This window comes from Homarus americanus, unplaced genomic scaffold (assembly GCF_018991925.1).
Source record: "Homarus americanus isolate GMGI-L3 unplaced genomic scaffold, GMGI_Hamer_2.0 scaffold1024, whole genome shotgun sequence".
Lineage (NCBI taxonomy): Eukaryota > Metazoa > Arthropoda > Malacostraca > Decapoda > Nephropidae > Homarus > Homarus americanus.
Genome location: NW_024715228.1, coordinates 7,278,052 through 7,303,561, shown reverse-complemented (window position 1 = coordinate 7,303,561; position 25,510 = coordinate 7,278,052). Strand labels below are relative to the sequence as shown.

Here is a 25,510-nt window from a genome sequence, read left to right as displayed (position 1 = left end):
CTCAGTCTTAGCAAGGATCTCTTTCCCAACTTGCTCCAGTTTGGCAACCAGCAGGGCTCCAGCTTCATCATTTCCCTGCCTTTGTGGGGTACGGGTTATTTGGGTTCACACTCAGGATGGTTAGAGAAAGGAAACTCACAATGTGCTCTCTGTATACATGTTATATTGGATGTACAATGCAGCTTGGTGCTGGGAAGTGGCAGCGTGGTTACAAGCGTGATGTAGAGAGAGCTGGTTGGTGAGGATGCTCAGAGGAGGACAGCTTGTGGGTCGCCATGCTCGCCGGCGGGAGCGAGGGCCGCCAGGCAGCGGCGGAGGAGGAGGTGTAGCTTGCTGCGGCTATAGCTACAGTAGAAGAAGAGAGAGGTCACCACGAGGTCAGGTCTTAAATAGCCGGAGTAGGCGTGGCTTAGTAGTTGACCTCCGTGATGTATGGCGGCGCTGGTTGACCCAGACCACAAGGCATACACTGGGGAATTCGCGGGGTCGGCTACTCAGCGACAAACAGCGCTGTTTGTAGGGGAGAAATCCACTACACCTTTGACTAAAACTGGAAAACAATATCCTCATAAGGATTTTGATTGAAAATTGGACGCCTTGCATTTTTTCCATGGGAGATTCAATTGAGTGGCACATCCTAAAGAGTGATAAATTTGTGAAACAGTTTCCTTGGTGATTCTGAGGGATAAACAACTGCACTGGTATCTGAGCTGAAGAAAAACTTAAGACTCAGAGGAAGCTGGGGGATTTCATTAACTTTGTATCGCAGAATACTTGGGGATATGATTGACACCTAAGATAATATCTAAAGACACATTTTCAAACTAGTTAACTTTTTACTTTTAGCCTCTTTACCACTAATCGGCTCGTTAGCCGCTTGGGCGATCGGTCACGTCTCTGTCACGCACTGTTGGCAAGTACTAATCATGTACTGGCTCTGGGTCACGCACTGTTGGCAGGTACTGGGCATGCACCGGCTTATGAATGTACCTGAACCTGCTCCTGTGTTGGTCAAGTCTGGTCTTGAAAGAACTCACACTCGGTGCCGTTTTCTAAACTTGCGGCTTCTTCAATCTTGAGCTGTGACCCATTTCTGGGGTGATAATATGTAATACAAATTTCTTTGTCAGTGGCCCAAAGTTAAAAATGCTTTGAAAACATTCGAGTTGGATGTAGGATAGATGATTAGTGGGTCCCATATTTTTGACCTGACTTAACATGACTAGTTACGTCACCCTTTTGTTTAAGCTCCTTTGTGTGTGTGGTGGTGTTGCTGTGCGGATTCGTGGATGTCGTGTTTATGACCTGACCTCATGCTCTTGGTCCTTGTAATTCAGTTGCCTCTGAAGATGTCTTGAATAAAGACGAAAGCTAAGATACTCTATTGTTTCCCTTTTTCCTGTGTGATTTTGCCAAGATTTAGCTTATCAACGTTTTCATTGTGGATCTACATGATATATATATATATATATATATATATATATATATATATATATATATATATATATATATATATATATATATATATATATATATATATATACTGTAAATTGGACTACCAAGTAGACTGAATTTGACGCTAGCACCGTCTGATTTGTTGTCTGCTAATACCCAAGTATCACGTGCACATTTTTTAATAATGTACCTTAGAATTTTTGTAGGAAAAAGTCTGATATTCATTCTAGACCAAACTTATTCGTGTATGTTCTTGTATAATTAATAATGATCTCGAATTTGCTTGCCGGTGTACAAAAAATCAAATATCAAATCAAGTCCTGCAATGTAAATATTTGTAAATACTTAACGAAATATCATTTTTATTGTAATGATATGTTGAATATAAGTTGGATATATGTTTATATTAATATAATTTAATTAACTTATGAGATTTTAAATAATATAGTATTACCCAATAGAACAATAAACTCTCATTTGACTCAACCCATCAGCTGGTGCCTCTGACCAAATTAAAGCTGTCGGTAAGAAAGAGAAAATAGCAAATTTTGGGTGTATTTAATGGTATGATTTGCCTTATATATAAAAGCTAGTATACTTAGTACGTAAGCTGTGTATTCCTTAAATTATTTATGGCAAGAACATTGAAAAACTCTCCTGGTATACAAGGTTAGCAGTGGGAGCCAATACTCAGTCTTATTAACAATCACAGTGGATATTTTACCGTAACCGGCTTAGACGGCACCCACCACAAGTTGTTTGTTAATTTTCTTTATGCTTGCTGTACTTATTGCTTTGATTATTTTAAGTATATTAGAAGAAACGACGGTAAATTTGCATTGTCACACCGTTCACTTTTAGCAAGTCAAAAATATGTTTTTCTGGTGTATTTGTGTGTGTTTAGACCGAGTATGACCTTCATATTTGGCGGAGATTAGCCGGGTTTTTTAGCGATTTTTTTTCGTTTGACGTTTTCCGAAAAAAAAGTGGCTAAGCTACTAAAAAATAAAAAAAAAACACTAGAAAAACAAAAACCTAACCAAACTGACTCCCACCATATGATGGACTCACCTATTTCTCATCTTATTGGCCTGGTTCTTGTTCGTCGTTGCATTCTGGGATTCTTACCCAACACCACATATGTTGGTCTTTGTGATATTTACATTCAGTCTTGCTCTTAGTACACTTTACTGAGGTTGGAAGAACACCATGTGATCGAAAAAATGCTATAGTTTCTACTTTTTTTCCCCCCAAAACTCTCAATCAGCTCCATATACTTTAAGTGACATCCATCGCAGACTTCCATGGTTGAAACTGAACTTGAATTTCAAAATATAAGACCCAAAATAAAACTCGATTTTGATTAGGCCAAATATACTCTGAATTAAACCCAAAATCATTTTAATTGGTTCCAAAAGCAAAAATGCTTTTGATTAGCCGCGTGATGTGTACGGGTATGCATGCGCGTCATGATTTATGAAGGAGACGCGAGAGTCACGCAGTGTTGGTTGAGAGGCAGACGATAATGGCGGGAGGTTAATGGAAGAAAATAAAAAATTTTGGAAAAGCTATCTCCGTTACTATACATTTCCGCCGGTAATGTAATAGATGAAAATTATCTTATAATTAGACGTCTTATTTGAATATGATAATAGATTAGTGGTAGGAATGAACTGTGTGTAAACGCAATAATACCGAAACGACAACTTTCTGTCAGGATTTTACGTATTTTATTTTAATTTTTGGTTAATTTATAGTATCACACCCAGCTCTTTATTTTGATATTAAAAAGAAGGTTTTTCCTATGTATTTTGATGAGTTTCGAACGAAAGTATTTCATATTCATTTCCACCGGAAATCCTTTATTTTTTCTTTTTATAAAATAGAGAAACCTCCCCTCCACCCAACAACCATAACAGAAAAAGTTGGATTTCTTTTTTAGAATAAATAACAAATTATATTACCAACGAACCAAGAAAACCTAACATAACCTAACCCGTTGTTCATGCCCCAGACCAAAGACTGGTATTATTTTACTTTCGGACATAGCTCGCCCGAAAGTTATAAACTACTGAAACATTTAGATCTCACTATTCTGAGCATTTTGAATCCCATATATACCAGGCGGAAATGGATAGTAGCGACACAATTGTGAGGAGATGTTATTTGAGCATCACTCATGCGCAGTGTTGACTGACGTTATCCAGTTGTGACCAGTGAGGTATTGATATCATCACACAAATTTTTTTCGACCAATTACATTTGATTTTTCTCAAAGGAAGCAGCCTGGGTATGATTTTAATTTTTTTGGCCAGTTTCACAATGGCTGTGGTGGAGGTTGGTTGTCGTTTGTGCTCCTACAATTATTTTAAGTATTTCCGAGTTTTACGAGAAAGACGATCATTCTATCCAATTCTTACGTATCCCTGGTCCTTCCACTTCTTACTAAGGTATTGTACTTTCAGATATGGCGCGCCCCAACGTTTTTAACTACTGAAAAATTTAGGTTAGTTTAAGCTAGGCCTACCAGGGGTCCAGGTTAGGCCTGCCGGGGATCCGAGGGCAGAGGCCCTGGCTAGGAGTTAGGTCAGGCTCTATTAGGTTTTATGCATTGTCGTTTCCATTTTTGTGTTTAATATCTTAATATTAGTGTGTCGAAAAAATTTCAACCAATTCGGACAATTCCTTCTGGTGGTAGCCGTTATCTACACCTTTACCCTATTTTCCCGTGAGTGCGCTCTAGGTATTATTGTGGTTTCAGCTCCAACGCTCATTTGACTCAACTCGTCAGCTGGTGCCTCCAACAAGATTAAGTCATTATGAAGAAAGTGACAAGATTTGGGTGTATTTAATGGTATGATTTGCCTTATAGTATTTTAAAGCGGTAATTATGTAGGACTAACCTGTGAGCGAAATTGATTGAAAACAATTATAAAAACGCCGGATTTTCACTGTTATATGATAGTGGACACTTGTAGTTTGTGGAAATTTTTTTTTAAATAAACGTTACTTAACATTTGTGGTGTGAAAAACAGACCTCACCAACCTAACCAAACAAACCTACCTAACCTAACTTCCTTACCGGGGGTCTCCGCCGAAAGAACTTACTATGATACTGTGAAATTTGAGGCATTTCTGGACGTGAGATGATACGGCTGCATCGGTCTATGCGCCCCGGGCGGTGGAGTGATTTACTGTGTTGGCGGGTTCCACAACTCACTGATGAAAATAATGTAAGAAAATAAGCAGTAATAAAAATAACTCGTCCGTGGTTAGTCCTATATATTGACCTTTAAAGCTAGTATACCTAGTATGTAAACTGTGTATTCCTTAAAGGCAGTGGATATTTTGCCGTGACCGGCTAAGTTCGTACTACGTTATTTTACCCGATCATATTATACAAAGTACAATCAGGGCGCACTCACGGTAAAATAGCTGGTAAATATTCGTTCATTGGCTATCCTCAGGTTTTGATACAAATTTTTTTGTGTGTATTATGGTGCATTTTACTCAAATCTGACCTTCATTTTCTGGTGCAATTTAACAATTTAACATATCGGGAAGGAGGTACAGTGAGATGTTGTGAGCTTCCCTCTGATGTTAAGCCAATGTAAGCCATTATTTACGTCTTCGGCAAATTTGCCGTAAGTTTGTGAGAATAGATTGTGATAATTTGGCTTGTTTTTCAGTATTTAATTATTAGTAATATTGTTATAGTGCATTTTTTCTCAGCTGAGAAAAGATGCCCCGCCCCCTCCTCAAGAGTTACAGCTGATTGGCTGTTGCAAACCTGTCCGATTTTGCCCTGAAGTAATGATGTATTTCTTAATGAGTTTATTCATAATCGTTGGGATGACCGTTTCTGACGAGAAAGATATTTAGCTAAATTATATAAACATACATACATTCATTACTTGAAATATAAGCACGTAGGAAGTTTATCAGAACTATTATACATGAATTTACTGTTCTCTGGTAGCAAATTCATGCTTTCGGAGGATGCATTTAATATATACTTATTTTTACCCACAATAAGGCATGCAAAGACAAATTACGTATCAGTAATACTACATTATGCAAAAACAACGTTTTAAAAGTTCAGAATCGCATTGAAATATTACACAACCGTTTGCCGAGGCGGGAAATATGACTGCGAACAACTTCATGTTTTTCCCGCCTCTGCTAACGGTTGTGTAATATTTCCTACGTGCTTATGTTTGAAGTAATGAATGTATGCATTTTTATATAATTTAGTTAAATATCTTTCTCATCAGAAACGGTCATCCCAACGATTATGAATAAACTCGTTTAGAAATACGTCATTACTTCAGGACAAAATCGGACAGATTTGCAACAGCCAATCAGCTGTAACTCTTGAGGAGGGGGCGGGCATCTTTTCTCAGCTGGGAAAAAACTCGCTATCGAAACACAATTTTTGTGCTTAGTGGACTACTGCTAGTCCCAGACTCCCTAGCTAGGCACCACCACCTATGGCGCTCGGCCTCCCGTCCGTAAGACACGTCTTATATGCCGGCAAATACTGTACATTGAAACCTTGAGCTGGCTGATCGTCCACCCGTATCAATAACAATCTTTCCTTTCAATTAACATTCCACTTTTTTTTTTATCACAGTTGAGTGCATTGGTGTAGATCATTTTACATATACCAAGAATTTTCTGTTTATCTTTCAAAATTGTTCCGATAGTTGACCAACTGAAGCCCAATGCTTTGCCAATGACTGAGGGTGTTTTGCCTTTTTAAAAACTTTTAATTACAACAACTTTCCTCTTCCGCTGTAATTGTTTTCCTTTCCTTGGATGCACTACTATCACTACTATTTGGGAGACATGATGAGGGCAGAAAAATTGAGTTAATAAGAATAAAACAACAGTGTGCACTTGATCACAAACATTACTGAGGTGAGGGTAAGGCGTACTGACGCTCCCTCAAGGCACGTGGCTGGGTGGCGCATTACTCCCCACCCGCCGCTCCACCTCGTTGCTGTGCCATGCCAACTAGTTCTCGTACGTTAATACTATGAACCAAGTTGTACCTATGTCAGACTCTTAAAATAACTGACCTTATGGGACCTCGTTTGTATCAGTGGGTGTTCGTGAGTTGGGCTTTCATAACTCGGGGACCCCCCGTACAGTACTGTATACAGTTTATTGTGTTAGTTATAAATAAATATTTTATTCATTTACCAGTACCAGAGAGTGTAGACTTCATTTGTTTGTTGCTGCATATACTGTACTGCCAACACAGTGTATCTGTACTGTATTACCAAAACAAAACCTGGGAGAACTATTAGAAAGTATATGTGGGCAATTTTAGCTGATACTTTCAAATTGCAGTTTGGGTGGGGGGGGTCAACTTACCTGCCAGGTATAGGCCTAGATCAACAATTTCAGTTGAAATAATTATGGTTGTCTTAAATGCCCGGTCGACTTATAGGCTGCAATATACAGTAAAATAATTTTGCTTTCGTATGAAGTCTAGATATGCAAGTCGCATATTTGGGAACGACGCCATGATCTGGCAACTATATATAGACTGCACTCAAAGGTTACCACACCATACCAGTCTCCCATCTGTGTTTAAAGGACCTAGGATATAACCTTGACCCACAAATTCCACACATTTTCTTGTTACTTGTGCTGATTTCTTGTGCATCACAGTGATTTAATTTATTCAAAACAGTGTTGTGAGTTTTTAACCATGTCTCTTGTTGCTGACAAGGGTGAAGGAAAGGGAAAATGTAAAAAATGCCTCTCCCGGTGTCCCTGGCCCTTCTGGTGTAAGTGATAGCTTGTCTGGCATGGGCACACGCATCAGAATGCAAAATTTACACAGCCCTAACAAAATATAACTATTTTTTGCTAAATCAGTAAGCTTTATAACAGAATAAGTTTCAAATTGCAATCACATGAAATAAGGAAGGTATAAAGTGATGTATAAACGTTTTCATTAAGCATAAAAAAAAATTGTGTTCTACACATGCTTACATAAAGAAATATTTTTTATTTATCATGATTACTCCTTTACAGTATAACTGTTTGTAGATAATTTATTAACAATGCTATTGCAACAAATCCCACCTTTTTATATCAAATAGCAAACTTGCTATTACTCATTGTGTACAATTATGTCTCATGTGGTGCAGTCTAGCACTGTGGGGTGAGTAACAGGCCAGAACCCAAAGTGTCTCATGGGAGAGTGGCTATCCAAACCCAAGAGTGTTAAGTCATCCCCTTGCCTGCCTATAGTATAAGCTGGACTACTGCAGGCATTCTAATCTCTCAGGGTAACTAAGGTGCCATAGTTCAGGCATCAGTCTGATGACCCTCCTTTGGAAGTTTTCGATTAACTGGCATTCTCTAGCATATATCAAGGACCAGACTGGTTAACAATACTCCAAACAGGAAAGCATCTCATTTTTGAACAGCTTGATTCACCTTCTCACAATGGTCCAAGAACTTCAGTTCGTATTCAACATGCACATCCAGGTCCTTTTCGCATTTGGTCATCGATAATGCTGTTTCATCTTACCGTTGGATCATGTGATACACCTTCTTACTGTTGGTATGATCTAGGTGCATCGCCTTGCATTTCACGACATTGAATCTTAACAGCCATTTCTTTGGCCGCTCTTGAAGCTGACAAGAGATTTTTCTGTCGCTCTTCATGATCTGTTTGGTTCTTAATTTCTCTGAATAACTTGGCATTGTCCACAAACATTTGTATAGAGGAGTGTATAGCTTCTGACATGTCATTTATGAAGTACCATAAACAAACAACAATGGGCCCAATAGTATACATACTGCCCAATGGTACACTGCATGTCACAGAACACATGACCATTTTGTGTCATTAATCACCACACACTGCGTGTGGTCATGAATTAAGTCTCTTGTCCATGCTAGGACACTCCTTTGAATGCCTCACCCTTCCAGTTTAATTTTCAGCCTTTTGTGGTTTATGGTACACTGTTGAAAGTCATGCCAAAGTCCACATATACAGGCATTTGCTAATTTATGTTGTGCCAAACATCAGCTACTTTGATGTACTGTATATTGTTGATATTATCACCATGCTCCAGGATCTAAATCCAAACATCCAGAAACTTAAGTAATTGCATCAAACAGGAGCACCCAGCATAAAACCATACAGTATTAGCTTTTCTTTACAAAGTTATTTCATAGTAGATGTTCCATCGTGGCATCATGTATAATGCTCTCTAGTACTTTACACACTATGGTTGTCAAACTCACCAGCCTATAATTGTTCATGGAGTGGCGCTCTTCCTGTTTGAATATAGGGCTCAAATGTGTCATGTTCCGGTTGCTAGGAACCTTTGCTCTTCCATGCATATGCAGAACAGGATTTTAAGGGTCTTAGCAAGCTTGTTGTATAACTCTTAGCATGGGATGCCTGCTGTCAGGGCCAGGGCTCTTATGAACCTTTAACTTTAACAGTTTGTTTCTAATACTTTATTCTCTTCTGAGAACTTAATGTGCATCAGCAGTGTCAAACCATCTTTCCTTAAAAGCAGGGAGATTGTTTGCACCCTCTAATGAATTCTCAGAGAATCTGTTGAAAGTTCTTTTTATGTATTGTAATGCAATATTTATTGTAACTATGTACCACTGTTAAAATTCTATTATTTTCCAGAAATGGGAAAGGGATTTGGTGAATTGGCCTATGTGAGGGGGATCATCAAGTATTCCCTGTCTCCATTTGAGCAGAGAGCATTTGCTGGAGCCCTTAGTTATGGAGTCCCTAACATGTTCAGGAGATTCCGTAGTCAGGTTCTCCGTGTTGTTCCCCGTAAGTAAATTTTAATGTAATGCTTGAAGATTTGTTAAGTATCATTGTGAAAGTTTTTGTTAGGGGAAACATTTATTTACATATATTTATGTAGGATAAAAAAAAGATGATATCTTGTGTTATGAAAATGTTGTTAATGTCCATATTGAAAATGTGAAAGTATGTACACAGTAATGTATAAATTTCATAAATTGTAAGCATAAATAGAACATCAAAGTTCAATAATTTCCACCAATTTGTAGTGTAAACTTTGCCATAAGAAAAGAATCTGCATTGGGAGAAATGAGTTTCAAACAGTACAATAGTATACTTTACAGCAATTTATTTAGATCATGTGAAGATTAGGCACCCCAACAGTTAGGTTATCATTAGTCTTTAATCATGAAGTGAAATAAGTTGGAATGCCTAATTTTCCTGTGAGCCATTCTTTTTGGACCACTTCAGTACATGTACACCTTTATTGTACTGTACAGGTATTACCATTTCTTATCTAAATGACAATCCATCAAAGTCACAGTTCACCACTTTAGCCTTCATTCCTTCTTATCACATTTTAAATGAGCTGTTCCCTCATCTCCAGTTTTATGATTTGCATTTTATGCAGTAATGAGATAAATTTTGTGAGTTGGGTATTAACAGTCTCACTTCAAAAGGCTGGCTTTCCAGGATCTTCGTGGTGTAGATTAATATAATTTTTTCTTTTCTATTTTTAATTTCTTTTTCGCCCCAGGCCCCTTTGTGGGTCGATGGCCTGTGCCCGGGTGGGCTATTCCCCATAAAAAAAAAAAGTACCAGACTTTGTTACTTAAAAGTATTGTTACATTGGCAAAATATTACTCAAGTAGACATAAAAGTATCCAAAGTTTAATGTATTCAAGTAGAAGTAAACAAGTACCTCATTCATAAAGTACTTGAGGACTGAAATATTAAAAGGAGTCCACAGTAAATAAAAAACTAGTTGACTAAAGATAAAAATTAAAAGACACACTTATACCTGTTTATGTACAAATCTTTCTATTGAAATTAATCGATAACTGGTTCTCAAAATTCTGGCTGTCCAATCAGGATCTCTTTGGCCTAAATATAAGCCCAACATTATGAAACAGACGTTCATAAGCAGCAAAAGTAAAAAAAATGCTTTTGATTTGTTAGCCTCCAAGTTTGTCCTGTGTTTGGATATGTGAAACTATTGTTTAGGGTATGTAATGAGTAACGATTTTTTATTTTTCAATTGTATTGGAGTAAAAGTAAAAGTGCTGAAAAAATTTGAGACACTTTAAAAATGCCCAAAAATTTTACTTGAGTACAGTACTCACGCAAATTTACTTCCTTTACAACTACAGTATTTCTCATTATGCCAATTAATCATTTGTTGAATAAATCCTAGAATGTGCTGCTTTCTCATAAAATCCCTAAAACATTTAATCTGTTTAACTGTACTGTATACAGTAATTTACTCTTAATTTATTGTGTAAAGAACCACAGTATTGTAATGTTAGTGTTATTGTTGATTAAGAAAAGCTTCTGATATCGCTTGTTATTTTTAAATATTATTTATTATTATATAATATTTTCATGTTTGTCTTATTTCTCTGTAATCCTTAAATCCTACTTTATATATCTTTATATTAAATTAAGAAATAATATTAATGTGGTTATCCATTTTCTTCACAGCTTTCGTTATTGCGTACATGATCTACAATGGAGTTGAAAAAAGGCACGGGCAATTAATGAGGAAAAACCCTGATGATTACATTAATGATGAATAATTGAAGTGATCCACGAATAATCTCCAATATCTTATGAGAATTGTAGTCACATTGTTAACTACATGATATATTTCGATATGTTCTTTGTGAATTTTATTACATGCAATAGCAGTAATGTGAGAAATTGTAAATGGCTTGGGTTAACAGACAGTGTGAATACAATTTTTTGTATTATAGTGAAAAATTTGTAAATAACACCAAGGTATCATTAAAACAAGACAAATATAATTTATCTTATTATTTGTCTTTCTTTTTAAATTCCTTGTAACTGTGAGTGAGTTTAATGTAAATAATATCTATTTAAATATAACTGATACAGTACAGTATAGTATTTCAATTTCAGTTGTAATACGAACCAAAAATAAAAAAAATGGTAAATTAAGAAAAAACCCAGTTAGAAGGTACAACGAGAAAAGTATATATCTACGGTACAATACAGAATTAACAATCTGAGATGTGACAAAACTACAGTAGTGCATGTTGTTTGTGGACAAGTTAACTGTACTTGTGGCTGTAATGTGGTATACAAGTAATTAGTAACAGGTAAAGTAAACATTTTCATCATAAAGATAAGAGATACACACACACATACTGTCATCTGGGTCGTGAGGGAACATTATAATGGTGGGAGTGATAGACTGTAGTGGTGATGGTACAGTAGTAGAGAGGTAATTGAGATAAACTGCCAAGTGCAGACCTTTGACTTCAAACTGGGATTGTGGCTCGATATTTATAACACCAGGTTCGTTCTTCCACATGTCAGATTTAGAAAAAATTATTCGGTTGCATCCATACACAGGAGGTCCCTGACTTACGGACGTCCCACTTACGAACGCCCGTCGATACAAATGGGGTTAAAATTGAAATTTATAGTACAGTATTTTATTTACCTGATGACTTTTTTACTTTACTTTTACTGTATTTTGTCATTCTATTTCTTTTTGTCTTAAATTAAGTGATTGATGTATATAAGGACTTAGGTTATGATATAGTGGGAATATAAACATTGTTTTGTAAGTACAGTATGCATATAGCATGTGTTACGACTTATGTACAAATCCGACTTACGAACGTCCTCAGGAACGGAACCCTTTCGTAACCCAGGGACCCCTGTATACACTGAAAACCCTCTTTACCTCAAAACATAGTAACATTGTATAGTATTTTTTTTTCTTGAGTACTGTAGTTGATCGTCTGCATTGCCTAGAACTTTTTCACGTAATATAGGATGATTCCTTTGGAATGTGCTCCAAATTCCTTTGTGTCCCATGTCTTTAGATATACAAGTATTAGTGTCAAGAAACATAGGAATCTTGAGAATTAAGTTTTCTAGTTTACTTGAGCAGGTCAGAAATAAATACCCAGTAAGTTGCTTCATGTTTTATGAAAGATGCAACTAAACATTTGGAAAGGGTCATGATGTCCCTGCTAATAAGGCATAGTAGGTACATTAATAAAAAGGAAGAATGAAATAGTGGAGTTATATAAAACAGAGGGTGCAAATAAAAAAAAGAAATTGGAATGTGCTGTAAATAACTAAATGATGGTAGCAAGCGAGAAAGAAAACCATCAGTTAAATGAAATAATGCCATAAAAAGGAACTTAATACAGGAATGAACTTGTATTGCAATGTATAGCCAACCAAATTGTTACCTCATTAAAAGATAGAATTGTAGATAATCCTCACAAATTAAGTGATTCACCACATATCCAGTGTCATGCACAATACATCATGTAACCCATTTGATAATCCGTGCTCTATTTAGTGATACAGTACAGTATACTCCACATAAAGAGTATACTGAATAGTAGTTCCCAATACCTGTATTGCATTGTACTAGTACTGCATTAGAATGTTATTTCCTGTAATATGAAGGGAGTTGTATTGATGTGATAAGACATCACAGTACACAATCTAAATTGGTACAGTACCAGTTAAAAAAAAACAACTTGAACACCAATTCCATAAGTAAACCAAGAATAGCCAATGCCACACATACATATTGAAATTACATTTTAGAATATAATGTATTCTGTGTCTTTTTACCATTATTATTTATATATTTCAAAATCTACTGAAGTTTGACTGAATTTTTCCATTCACAGTACAGTACGTACACAAAACTATCCAACTTCCTCTCAATTATGTACAGTAAGTCTTCTGCTATTATGTATTACGGTAAATCAAGTATTCTCCTGCTATTATGTATTATGGTAAATCCTCTTCATCTGATATTTAGGTAACTGTAGGTATATCACCTGTGTGAGTTTCTATAAATTCCTCAAGTGTCCTCTGAAAGTTTACCATCCGTTCATCATTCTGAAAGAGAGATGTGTTTCATGGTTACCCATACAGTATATAGGTTATAGTGAAATACTGTAATTTTGTTGATTGGGAATACTGTACAGATTTTTTTGTGCACAAAACAACTTATTTCTCAATTGTTTCCTACATACTGTATTCAGGGTATTTTAAATTTGCATTATACAATAATATCGATCTAACAAGACTTTACTAAAAACTAACTGGTGATTATATATATATATATATATATATATATACATCTGCTCCCCGACTTATGACGGGATCAGGGACTGACATCCAGGTTGGTAAGTCGGATATGCTTAAAGCTTGCCAGCCATTTTAAAGTGAATTACAGATGAAAATTTTGTCTGTGTGCTGACTTAGGGACTCGAAAATATGTAATTTGACCAAATTTTGGTACGACCGAGGCAGGTCGTAAATGCGGATGGACATAAGTTGGGGAGGAGCTGTATATATATATATATATATATATATATATATATATATATATATATATATATATATATATATATATATATATATATATATATATATATATATATATATATATATATATATATATATATATATATATATATATATATATACATATATATATACATATATATATATATATATATATATATATATATATATATATATATATATATATATATATATATATATATATATATATATATATATATATATATATATATATATATATATATATATATATATATATATATATATATATATTGGTCCCTCGGTTAACGAACGGCTCGATTAACGAAATTTTGTAGTGGCTCCTCTCCCCTACAACTCCCAACTGAGCTCCGGCTGCGCGCCTACCAGCCAATCAGCGTACAGCCAGCTACGCCGAGAGACTAGGTCTATGCAGTGGACGTAGGGGTACGATCGCCGACCTAGACTCGACCTTCAACCTCCAGCTCACGATCAGAGCGTTTCACACCTTACGCTTAAGACGCTGTGATTGGCCCTCTCGCTACGCTCACCCCAAATCCTGATCCTCGTAAATTGTATAAATACGGCCATGCCTGGCCAGGGAGACCATTCTACACTCGGCTACCGGACCAGCAACATCTCTCACAGCTCCTCACCACCCAGCATCCTCAGAAACCTCCTCGCCCTACAGGACCTCTGAGCAAGTTTCTCTTCACCTAGTCACTCCTAAGCACTGCGCTGTACAACATATATACAGAAAGCGCATTGTGAGTTTCTATCCTACCTCATTCCTGAGTGTGAGATATCTACATGTACGTACGTTTGTGTGCCCATACTAAGAGAAATGACAACTGGCCACATACAGTACGCTACAATTTCGGTTAATGAATTACCTTCCATAAGGATCTTCAATTCGGTTAACGAACAAAACTTCGATTAACGAAATCCTTACGAACATCACGTTTTGTTGTGAGCATTAGCTGATCAGCTGATGGACTAGTCTGCCAATTCGGTAATCTGTTCTATGTTTACATTTGTTTTCAGTGGAGTTAATATCAAGAAAGTTGTGCTCTTTATCCCTTAGGCCCCGGGTGACATTCCAGAACGTCTTGCCAGCGCGCCCCGGGTGACATTCCAGAACGTCTTGCCAGCTCGCCCCGGGTGACATTCCAGAACGTCTTGCCAGCGCGCCCCGGGTGACATTCCAGAACGTCTTGCCAGCGCGCCCCGGGTGACATTCCAGAACGTGCGCCTATTCCCGCCACTGTTTAAATGCCCAGCGTGGGTTATCAGGTTCCAGTGTGATTATTTGCCTCTCACCACACATTCGACCACAGGGAAGCTTCCTGAACATAATTACCTACTTTTGTGTTTCATTTTCATTGTTTGTCCATTTTATCATGTTGTATCAAAGTAATATTGATATAAGTAGTGTAGTTGTATTGTAGTGTAGTATTACTGTAAAACAATGCTATGATTATTTATAAATGTTTTTATTTGTGGAATAATTATTATTTTATGCATTACTTGCTCTACCAAACACAAAGACAGCCAGGCAGACTGGCAACCCACTGGTGATTGTTGCCAAGCATTTTTTTATGAAAAATTATGCATATAAAATATTCTAAATTAATTATTTATAGCAAATAAGTATTAAGATCAGTAAATGCATTCATTATTGGCCACTTCGGACACAAGGGCGAGCTAAAAATAGCTGCTAAGTGCCGAGGGACCACGAGCATCAGCTGTCAAGCCAACACTGTCTCCTTATCTCCCTCCCTCCTCCCTCCCTCTTAGCGGCCAGAGAAGTTTCTCGAGGGTCAATATATAGTTTTTCTTACTTATTTTTTATTGTTTGATCATTTAAAAGGCTTAAAAAAATATATAAATTTGATTTTTCTTTATTTAACCCCGGGTGAGGGGTACTGCCACCAGCACCCTAACTCGGGGCTTAAGGGTTAATATTTTTTAATTTTTTACATTAAAATTATTAGTCATTTTAAAATTTATTTAACATATTGATAATATATGCAGTATAGGGAACTAATTTTTTGTGCGCCCATCAGACACTTGACTCGGCCACCCGGCGTCAGTTGGGCTTTGTTGACAGTGGAGTGAACATCTATTTTGTTGGTGTCTTGATTATTGTTGCATTTTTACATTGAAATTATTGGTCATTCTGAAATTTAGTTAACATATTGATAATATATAGTGCAGTGCAGTGTTGATTTAAATAAAATAATTTTGAATTACACCTAGTGAACTTCCAATTCCCATCATCATCAACAACCAGGAACCTTCTACATACACACCTCTAAGTAAGTGTACTTTACTGCTTTGTATGTACTTTTCGGTGAGCTGGAACCAATTACCTAATATCCCATTGAAACATTGGATTCGGTTAACGAACGACTCAGTGGAACGAATTGTGTTCGTTAACCGAGAGACCATTGTACAGCTACTCCTCGACTTACGACATACTCGACCTACGACCACCCGTACATACGACCTGCCTCAGTTGGTACAACCACCCGCACATACGACCGCCTCAGTCGGTACTAAAAAGTTTTCAAATGACGTGCATATTTTCTTGACCAAAACGTTTCTGTCCCGTACGAGAGCATCGCGTGGGCTGGGTCGCGTCGCCTCGTGGCTACAGCATCCACGCCGTAGAGCGCTTAGTTGGTGTTTGGCTGTTGTTGTTGTCGATAGTGATCGCGCTGTGTACTGACAATATTTTCGAATCTAATTCACTTTAGAATGACTGGCAAGCATAGAAGTGAGAGTGCTGGTGGTGCTCAGAAGAAAAGGAGACCGTCAATTACTTTTGAGACGAAAATGAAGAAAATAATACAGTATGAAAATGGAAAAACGGTAGTAACCATTTCACGTGACCTAGGCTTCTTGCACTCGACCATATCGACAATTTTAAAGGACAAGGAACGTATTCGTGAGGTAGTGAAAGGATCAGCATCTATAAAGGGAACAATAATAACGAAAAAAAGACAAGGTCCTATTCATGAGATGGAAAAATTACTTGTGATGTGGATGGTAGATCAGCTGCAAAAGCGTGTACCCTTAAGCCTTCTAACTATACAGGCTAAGGCAAGAAGCCTTTTCGAAAGCCTGAAGGAGCAGGCAGGAGATGAGTGCGACCAAACCTTCACAGCAAGTTTTGGGTGGTTCCAAAGGTTTAAGAACCGCTACAGTTTGCATAGTGTAAAGGTGAGTGGAGAGGCAGCAAGTGCTGATGTGGGCCCTGCTGAAGCTTTTAAGGAGGAGCTAGATCGTGTCATCGTGGAGGGAAATTATTTGCCTGAGCAAATATTTACCGGTAATGTGGATGAAACTGGCATTTTATGGAAGCGCATGCCAGAACGGACACACATCCACAAAGGCGAAAACCATTCCAGGATTCAAGGCATTCAAGGACGGAATCACACTTCTGTTGGGGGAATGTGGCTGGTTTCAAGATAAAGCCCTTCATGATATATCATTCAGAGAACCCAAGGACTTTTAAACATGTCAGCAAGCACACACTGCCAGTGTTTTATCGCAGTAATAAGAAAGCATGTTCCAGACTTGTTTCATTCCACGAGCCAAGGAGTATTGTCTGCAACAAGGGATTGCATTCAAGATTTTGTTAATTTTGGATAATGCTCCAGGACACCCACCACACCTGGATGACCTGCACCCTGATGTTAAGGTAGTCTACATTCCACCTAACACTACCTCTATCATCCAACCCATGGATCAAGGTGCTATTGCTGCTTTTTAAGCAAATTATTTACGTACGACCTTCGCTCGGGCTGTTGCTGCTACTAAAGGTGAGAAAACGCTCATTTTTTGCAAGGACTACAACATTTTGAAATGTATAAAGAACATAGTTGCAGCATGGGATGAGGTTACAGGTCAGTGCATGAATGGAATGTGGAAGAAAGTCCTGAAAAGATATGTGAACAGTTTCAGAGGATTTAATGAAAATGAAGTAATTTCTGCAATTAGTAACAAGATAGTGCAGATAGGTAAACATCTGATGTTAGAAATTGATAATGAAGATGTTGAACAGTTGGTTGAAAGAGTAGCAGAAGAGCTAAGTAATGAGGTTCTTATTGAACTGGAGGCACAGATAATTGCAGAGGAAGAAGAGAGTCAAAATGTAGAAGAAGAACCTGCACCCCCCAAAAACTTTTTCAGTGAAACAAATGGCAGACGCATTTGCTACTATTAATAAGGGTACTGGGTATGCAAATTTTTGAAGAAGTGGATCAAAATGTTGAGCGTTTTGCAAAAGTTGACAGAATGATTCAAGATGCACTTGCTTGCTACAGGGAGATTTACAATGAAAAGAAAACGCAAACTGTGCAGACTAAATTGGACATATACTTTACGAAGTTCCCCATCGCTGTTTCCTCACGCCCCACCAGTGCTGCCTCTTCACTCCCTAAAGATGATCCAATACCTTCAACAAGCAAGTTTCCCCTGTATGTTAACCTGTCTGAAGAAAGCGACATTGATGACCTGCCCAGCCCTGTCTCCTCCTCTGCTTCATCCAGTTAATGTAGTCTCCATGTATAATTAGAAAATTATGGAGGCCCCGTGTGCATTCAGCTGACTACATGAAAGGTAAGTGCACAGTAACACTGTATTCATTCTTCATTATTGATTACTTTTACTGTACTGTATTTCATATTAGATTTTCTATGTATCATGTTTTGCATTTTCGACTTACAGCCTGGATTTGGGTCCCTAACCCCCGTCGTAAGTCGCGGAGCAGCTGTATATATAATCACAGCTTAAACAAAGAAATTTTTATTCCTTTGTTTTTGACCATATGATAATTAATTTTTTATCACTTTATGAAAGATTGTGTGTGCATATAACAGGAAAAAAAAGGAGTACTGTTTACTCCCTTTATGTTTATGACCTTGTGCAGTAATATTATATTTTTATTTATTTTATTTTTTTGCACGTGCTGTATGAAAGACTGTGTGTGCATGCAATATAGTAAAAGAAAAAAATAAGAAAATTACCTGTCTAAGTGGTAACTCTGGCTTTTCAGGTTCTCAAGAACGGAACCTATTTTCTCCCATAAGTTATTAATATCAATATACGATCAATCACCGTATGAGGGCTTTTCAATGTCCCTAACCCCATCATATAATGGTCAACACCTGTGTTGGTCACATCACAATCAGAAGTAGCAACTTTACCAAATGAACATGGCCTCAGTCAGTGATCCTTGCAAGGCAGTCAGACCCAGGGGTGCAGAAATTTTTTGGATGAATGTACAACAAGGGTATAGAGTTCTAAGAGAAGTGTGGAATTAGATGGTGAAGATAATTTTGGAGGTGTGGAGACTGCTGACATCAAAAGAGAAATTACACAATAGAGCAATTCCTCATGGGTCAAACATGAGCGAATGTAGAGTATAAATTTTGAGATCAAATCTTTCCTAAAATAGATTTCAGTATTGTGCCTCTGCTCTCATCTGTAGCTTTCACTGCAACTGTAGTACAGTACTGTACTAAAATAAAATTCTGTGTTTAAATGTAAATGTAAAGAAATATATAGGCTTCTTTAAAGGTTAAGTAATGCAGGTTTATAATAGGAAAAGTGGGAACAGGAGCAACTGGTGATACAGTACAGTACGACAATCCTGAATATTATTATAACGGTGCTATTATTAATTCCACAAAATATTATTGATCTCTAATTTGCAACAAAGAAAATACAACTAAAGAAATGAAGCAGAATGCACAGTGGGAGAAAAAATTTCACAAAGTGAATATTCCTTTTTACATTACAGCATCAATTAAATTTTCAGTGAAACTTTCTTTAAAATTTATTATTTTTGTGTGTGTATTTTGCTTATACAGGCACTCTACATACAGTAATTAACACTGTTCACTTCCTATGCCATCCTCCAGTTTATATAGTACAGTACTGTATTATATCAAAATACCATAATGAATATGAAAGGCTATGGTCACAAACAAGTAGTAGAAATACAGTAGTTTGGATACCGGGTTTAAAGTGCAGTACAGTGCTGTACACTTACCTGGTACATAACCACAAATATTGATTGGAATGTCTAGCTTATATCTCTTGGATCTTAAACTTTAGGGTAATTTGTTTTTAAATCTTACCTTCCTCCCTACTAGAGTGTGGAGGTCAGTGTGAAGTGGGAGGTGAGGGGTAGGTTGTATTTGTAGAAGTGAATAGCCTGAGTGTGCTGCCAAGGCTTCTTCACATAGTAACACTGCAGCAACTGCATCCCATCCTTCTACAGTGCTACGGAGAGCAAGACGAGCATGACTTGCAGCAACTTGAGTTCTAGAAGGAAATGTTAATAGTATGGCTTTTATTACCATTTTGATGTTACAGGGGGTATTTGTAAATTTAGATGTTTAGTATTTAGTACTGTACTACAGTATATTACATGGACTAAATTGATTGTTTTAGTTTTAACATGTCTTGCTGAAAGTTGCTTGTTTTGGGACAAGAAAAACCATGCTGTTATATTTCCTAAAACAATGAATGCTACATACAGAGTGTGTATAGCAGTGACAGGAACTGAGGACCCCTGTACACAATCTCCACGAAGCCTCCTGGTGGCCACATAGTAACCACGTATCAGTTTCTCTGCACAAACACTGAACTCCACCTGCAGGCCTCTTACCATACACAAATACTGCAAAGGGAAAATGCAGAAAATATGAGAAGCAATGTTATGCCCTAAGTAGCACATGCAAAATATTAGAAATCATTGAAATATAATCATACAAAATAATCAAAATTTTCTACTGAAACACTGTACTGTATATACTGAACTCTATTCCAATACTGTAGACATAGAGTGGGTGAAACATTCCTATCATTGCTTCACTATGCTAACAACCCTCGCACTTACACAGTTCTTTATATCTCTTCCCTCCATCCAGGCTCCATGTGCTATACAGTATTACTGTCATGGTCACAATAGATTGGCTAGTCTGTTCAACACTTAATTATTCATATTATGCTTCACTGCCCACAAAACATGTGTAACACTGTTGAGTCCACCAGTTGAGATGTCCGTTTTCTCACCACTTCAGTACATATTAGTCCTCCGTTTTCTCTCGTGTACCTCAGAGAATCTGATATTTCTTAATACTTCATATGGCATTCAGAGATTTGAAATTGAGAGTGAATGAATTTATTCTACATTAATTCAGGTATACCTACAGTGAGAGAAAGCATTCTAGGTGTATTGAGTAGGGTATATGTTGAAGGCATCATATATCTTTATGTGTAGAGTACATCGTGTTAAGACGGTTTATTAAAATAATGCTAGACTTATGACTACTTTCAGTAACACAACCACAAGGATCAACTCTAGGGCTCCACTCATTTTGTACTTTCAACTAGGTACATTTTCCAACTTACACCATTACTTGGTGTACCTTTTAATAAACACACAACACTATAATCTTACATAGCATACTTGAGCACCATCAATACAGGTTACCTGAGAATTGTAGCTCTTAATTAGTAACAGGACTAGCAGTAGCCCCACAACTAATAACCTCCTAGAGCTACCTTGTTACATTTGCCAAGAAATAAAGTGGCAACCCTCATACACTTGCTGACTCCAGACACCCATACAACTAAGGCAACAACATACATGGATACTCTGATGAATAACACACCCAAAATAACTCTACTTAGTGGTGGACTCATTCATAACACTGCTATGAGCTGGTCGTGTTTACTCCTCACGTGAGATCAGGTGGACAGTGAACATATTCTGGCCACCTCCTCTGAGCAGCTGGATGTACGTGAGGTCTCAGCTCACCACATCACCGTGTTACACGACGCTATCCGATCTTAATGGCCTCCATCCTTCTCCAATGATGCTGGCCATTGTCCTGGCATACAACGACCACCTGTGGTCTATCAGGCACCTGTTACACAGAGGAGCAGAGGCTTGAGAGTGAGGTCAGGAGTCAGTCCCTCTCCTTTCCCAACTTCTCACAACCTCTGAGTTATCAAGTCGGAACTTTCACAGATAATATCATCATACTCCTTCACTGTACACATCGGTGTGTGAAAATTAGGCTTTGAGCTTATTAATTTTCTAAGATTAACTTTTTTAAACTAAGCAGTGACTGAGCTTTCAAAGGCAAGAATTAAACTGATGTCAAGTACTAAGAATGGCAGTGTATTATATGCGGAGCTTTGCAAGCGGATACTGTAAATGAGATATTTCCGTTAAGTTTCCAGCGATAAGCAAAAGACTTGTTTACATTACAGAACACAATGTACTTTCTATAATACAAGACTGACAACAATTTCTATACTAATCGAATTCTCTGATGTTCATAGATAAAAAAGATGACTTCAGTTTTGAATTGCTATCCCATAAGTTCACAAGAAACATACTGACTTACTGCTGGCAGATGAATACTCAAAGCACGTCTTAACACGATTGTATTCTACACATAAAGATATACGATGCCTTCAACATATACTCAATACACCTAGAATGCTGTGTTTCACTGTAGGTATATCTGATTTAATGCACAATAAATTCATTCACTCTCAATCTCAAATCTCTGAACACCATATGAAGTCATAAGAAATATCCGAGTCTGAGGTACATGAGAAAACGGAGGACTAATACGTACTGAAGTGGTGAGAAAACGGACATCTCAACTGGTGGACTCAACAGTGTTACACATGTTTTGTGGGCAGTGAAGCATAATATGAATAATTAAGTGTTGAACAGACTAGCCAATCTATTGTGACCATGACATTACCTCTCAACCTTCCTTTGCCATGTTAAGTGTAAGATGAAGTACAGTATATGCCTTCCTTCTCTGAATTCTTAACTATCTTTCCTCTTACTGTACAGTATACTGTATAGATTTCTTATACACAAACCAAAAGTGGTGAGTGTTGACTTGAAAGAAATTGTGCCTTTACTACCAGTGGTTTGATAATCTCTTTTGATACCTTGAAGTTAAGTCCAGGCTATACTGTACATGTAAGAGCCCAGATTAAATCTAATTTATCTTTCCCCCAAAGATTTACTGACCTCCAAATAATAAATTAGAAAAATGTGTTAAACACACAATTAGCTTAGTCTGCAATAAACAAGTACTGTACAGTACAATACAGTACAGTATATGATTTTAACATTGAATTTGATTTTGTATACAGTACAGCACCTTATACTAAAATATAAATGGTAATTGATTATGGCACCTGGGTGAGCTGATCTGGGGGAAGGAGTGGTTTAGGTGGAGAATACTGTGTGGTGGCCTCCAGGAGTGTGTGCAAGGTGATCACCTCTTCTGCCTCACTCTCACACTCTCCCGCCGGAGTCTCTGCATACACCACTAGTCCAAATACACTGACAAACAAGGAAAGAAATTTTGTAATTAATTATGGTTATATTGTGGATACCAATAACTTTATATCAGGTCCTTATAGCAAAGAGGGTTAACTGGTAGAAAACAAAAAGGTACTGTATTGTTTTGATGCATACACACTTAGTCTGTTGATGAAAGAATGAACAAAAGAAGTGTAAATTTACCTTGAAATGGCAAGTAGAAAATAGCCTCCCTCTCCCCTGGTAAGTTAACAAAAAACATCTGTTAGTTCATTCCTGATTATATAAAATCAAAGATTTTTCCCTCATCAGATTTGGATTTTCAATTGTATCGAGTGATTTTTCCACTCAGAAACTATAAACTAATTTTGAATTTGTTAAAAAAAAAGAATTAATAAAAAATACTAAACAGGTATTTTACTTTATACTAAATAGCAGTTACTTAGTAATATAATAACCTCACTCTGTGATTGATTTGGTGAGGTCGCCAAGTGGTACATGCAGGAAGTTATCAAGAGGATTGGTGTTTGTGGTACTGGTGCGGGTATGAGCAGGGTCATAACATGCCCAAGCTGCAGCACGTAGCGGATACTTCAGGGTGGGTGTATGTTGACGGAGACGTGTGGCACACTCAACCTGCACTACCCCACTCTCCAGAACTGCCATTAAGAGAGGGAATTTTTACTGTCATTGTAATAGAATGAAAGTTGTAAACTGGCTGGCTTTATCACTCATAAAATTGTTGTCTTTAGATAAGAAAAATTTGTCTCCTTCCCACCAACACCGACCATTCATTGCCACATCTAAATAGAGCTTTGCTGAGTGCCTCAAGAGAAATGTATGTCCCATACATTAACTGGAAAACATTTGCTCATTTTATAGGCTAAAAAGTATATTTGTACTGAAAATTACCTTTCAGAGGATAAAAAAAGACTAAAACATACCTCTGCAAACTGACTGCCTGGACTCCTTTTTGAACTTAGAGAAATCCCCCAAGACACAAACTCCACCATGAGCCAAGAGGAGCGAGCCTCCCTGAACCCACACAATACCATCCGGGTCCTTGGTACAGGCAGCAGTGACAGCATTCAGGGAGGAATGGGTAACTGCGTGAGGAGCGTAGCGAGCACTGTACCACAACAGCCGTAGCAGCAGGGTGGTGTTACTACCCACTCCCAGCACTGCTAACCCTGCCTGTCAGCAAAGTTATTGTATAATACAGTATCCTGTATTTTAAGTACAGTCTGTAATCTACGATACTTTATTTAGTAAGTCAGTGAATATTTATGTTTACAAGTGGATGAGGGATGAGACTGTTAGGTAGACCCCCCCTCCAAGGATTTGCCAGTGTCTGTAGGGGCAGAGAGACAACAGAATGTCACCTACACAAAACTGGTGGAAGGTTGAATTAACCAAAGTAAAACTTAACTATGCATTAAAAGTAATAATTATGGATGGTAATGGAACCTAATCATTTACAGTGTTTATCTATATTTAATTGTCTGTTATGTCTCCTCTGTTCCTACAGGTGTGGACTGGATTAAAGGAAACAAGTACTGTATCAAGAATGGAAGGAAATAATATATAATTGAAATACTGTACAGTGTTCTAATCATTTGACATATGAATTGACACTTTTAGAAGATGAATATCTTCTATAAGTCAGTCATGATGTCTTAACTTTCCCCAAATCTAACCTTATTTGAGGAACAAGAAGCAAGGGATAGCAAGAGAGCCAGTTTGAAGGTGTGGAATGTGCCAGCTGGAGTGACAGAGGCAGCAAACATGTAGGCCAGCGTCTTCACCAGTGACCATGGGGAGGAGGCACGGTCCTCCACCAGCCGTCTGCATGGTGAGGTGTTCAAGGTTATTCATATCTTCTGAATGCCTGTAATTTCTTTCAAATTACACATTATAAAGTATGCAAAATACACTGTATAAGCATATACTGTATTAACATACTGGTCATGTGTGTAGCATGTGACCTGAATGCTGGTAGTAGTGAGCATGTAGTGTGTGACCTGAATGCTGGGGGTAGGGAGTGTGTAGTGTGAGCCCTGAGCAGTGGTGAGAGGGAGTGTAGTGTGACTTGAGCATTGGTGAGAGTGAGTGTAGTGTGACCTGAGCATTGGTGAGAGGGAGTGTAGTGTGACCTGAGCATTGGTGAGAGGGAGTGTAGTGTGACCTGAGCATTGGTGAGAGGGAGTGTAGTGTGACCTGAGCATTGGTGAGAGGGAGTGTAGTGTGAGCTGAGCATTGGTGAGAGGGAGTGTAGTGTGAGCATTGGTGAGAGAGAGTGTAGTGTGAGCTGA

At 37.5% G+C, this 25,510-nt stretch overlaps 2 protein-coding genes across 2 annotated transcripts; one reads left to right on the top strand and one right to left on the bottom strand.

Moving 5' to 3' along the window:
- The first annotated feature begins 1,916 nt into the window (after positions 1-1,916).
- LOC121856414 (cytochrome b-c1 complex subunit 8-like) lies at positions 1,917-11,292 on the top strand. Its single transcript, XM_042352001.1, has 3 exons — positions 1,917-1,979; positions 9,128-9,283; positions 10,958-11,292. Exons 2-3 carry the CDS (start codon positions 9,130-9,132, stop codon positions 11,050-11,052), a joined length of 249 nt encoding a protein of 82 aa, XP_042207935.1. The 5' UTR covers positions 1,917-1,979; positions 9,128-9,129; the 3' UTR covers positions 11,053-11,292.
- A 799-nt stretch (positions 11,293-12,091) lies between these two features.
- LOC121856684 (minichromosome maintenance domain-containing protein 2-like) lies at positions 12,092-24,985 on the bottom strand. The gene is made up of 7 exons (XM_042352376.1): positions 24,896-24,985; positions 24,143-24,392; positions 23,662-23,857; positions 23,072-23,219; positions 20,374-20,516; positions 19,972-20,158; positions 12,092-13,372 (listed from the first exon to the last, which is right to left on the bottom strand). The coding sequence occupies exons 1-7, from the start codon at positions 24,983-24,985 to the stop codon at positions 13,289-13,291; spliced, it is 1,098 nt and encodes a 365-aa protein (XP_042208310.1). The 3' UTR covers positions 12,092-13,288.
- Positions 24,986-25,510: the final 525 nt, after the last annotated feature.

Bases quoted from the DNA above. Each gene is read 5' to 3' on its own strand.
- LOC121856414 (XM_042352001.1), top strand. From the start codon at position 9,130: ATGGGAAAGGGATTTGGTGAATTGGCCTATGTGAGGGGGATCATCAAG. The intron at 9,284-10,957 runs GTAAGTAAATTT...TTTTCTTCACAG, and splicing joins GGTTCTCCGTGTTGTTCCCC to CTTTCGTTATTGCGTACATG.
- LOC121856684 (XM_042352376.1), bottom strand. From the start codon at position 24,985: ATGTTTGCTGCCTCTGTCACTCCAGCTGGCACATTCCACACCTTCAAA. The intron at 20,517-23,071 runs GTGCCATAATCA...TTCCCTTTGCAG, and splicing joins CCCCAGATCAGCTCACCCAG to TATTTGTGTATGGTAAGAGG. The intron at 20,159-20,373 runs GTATGTAGCATT...ATTTCCTTCTAG, and splicing joins GTCACTGCTATACACACTCT to AACTCAAGTTGCTGCAAGTC.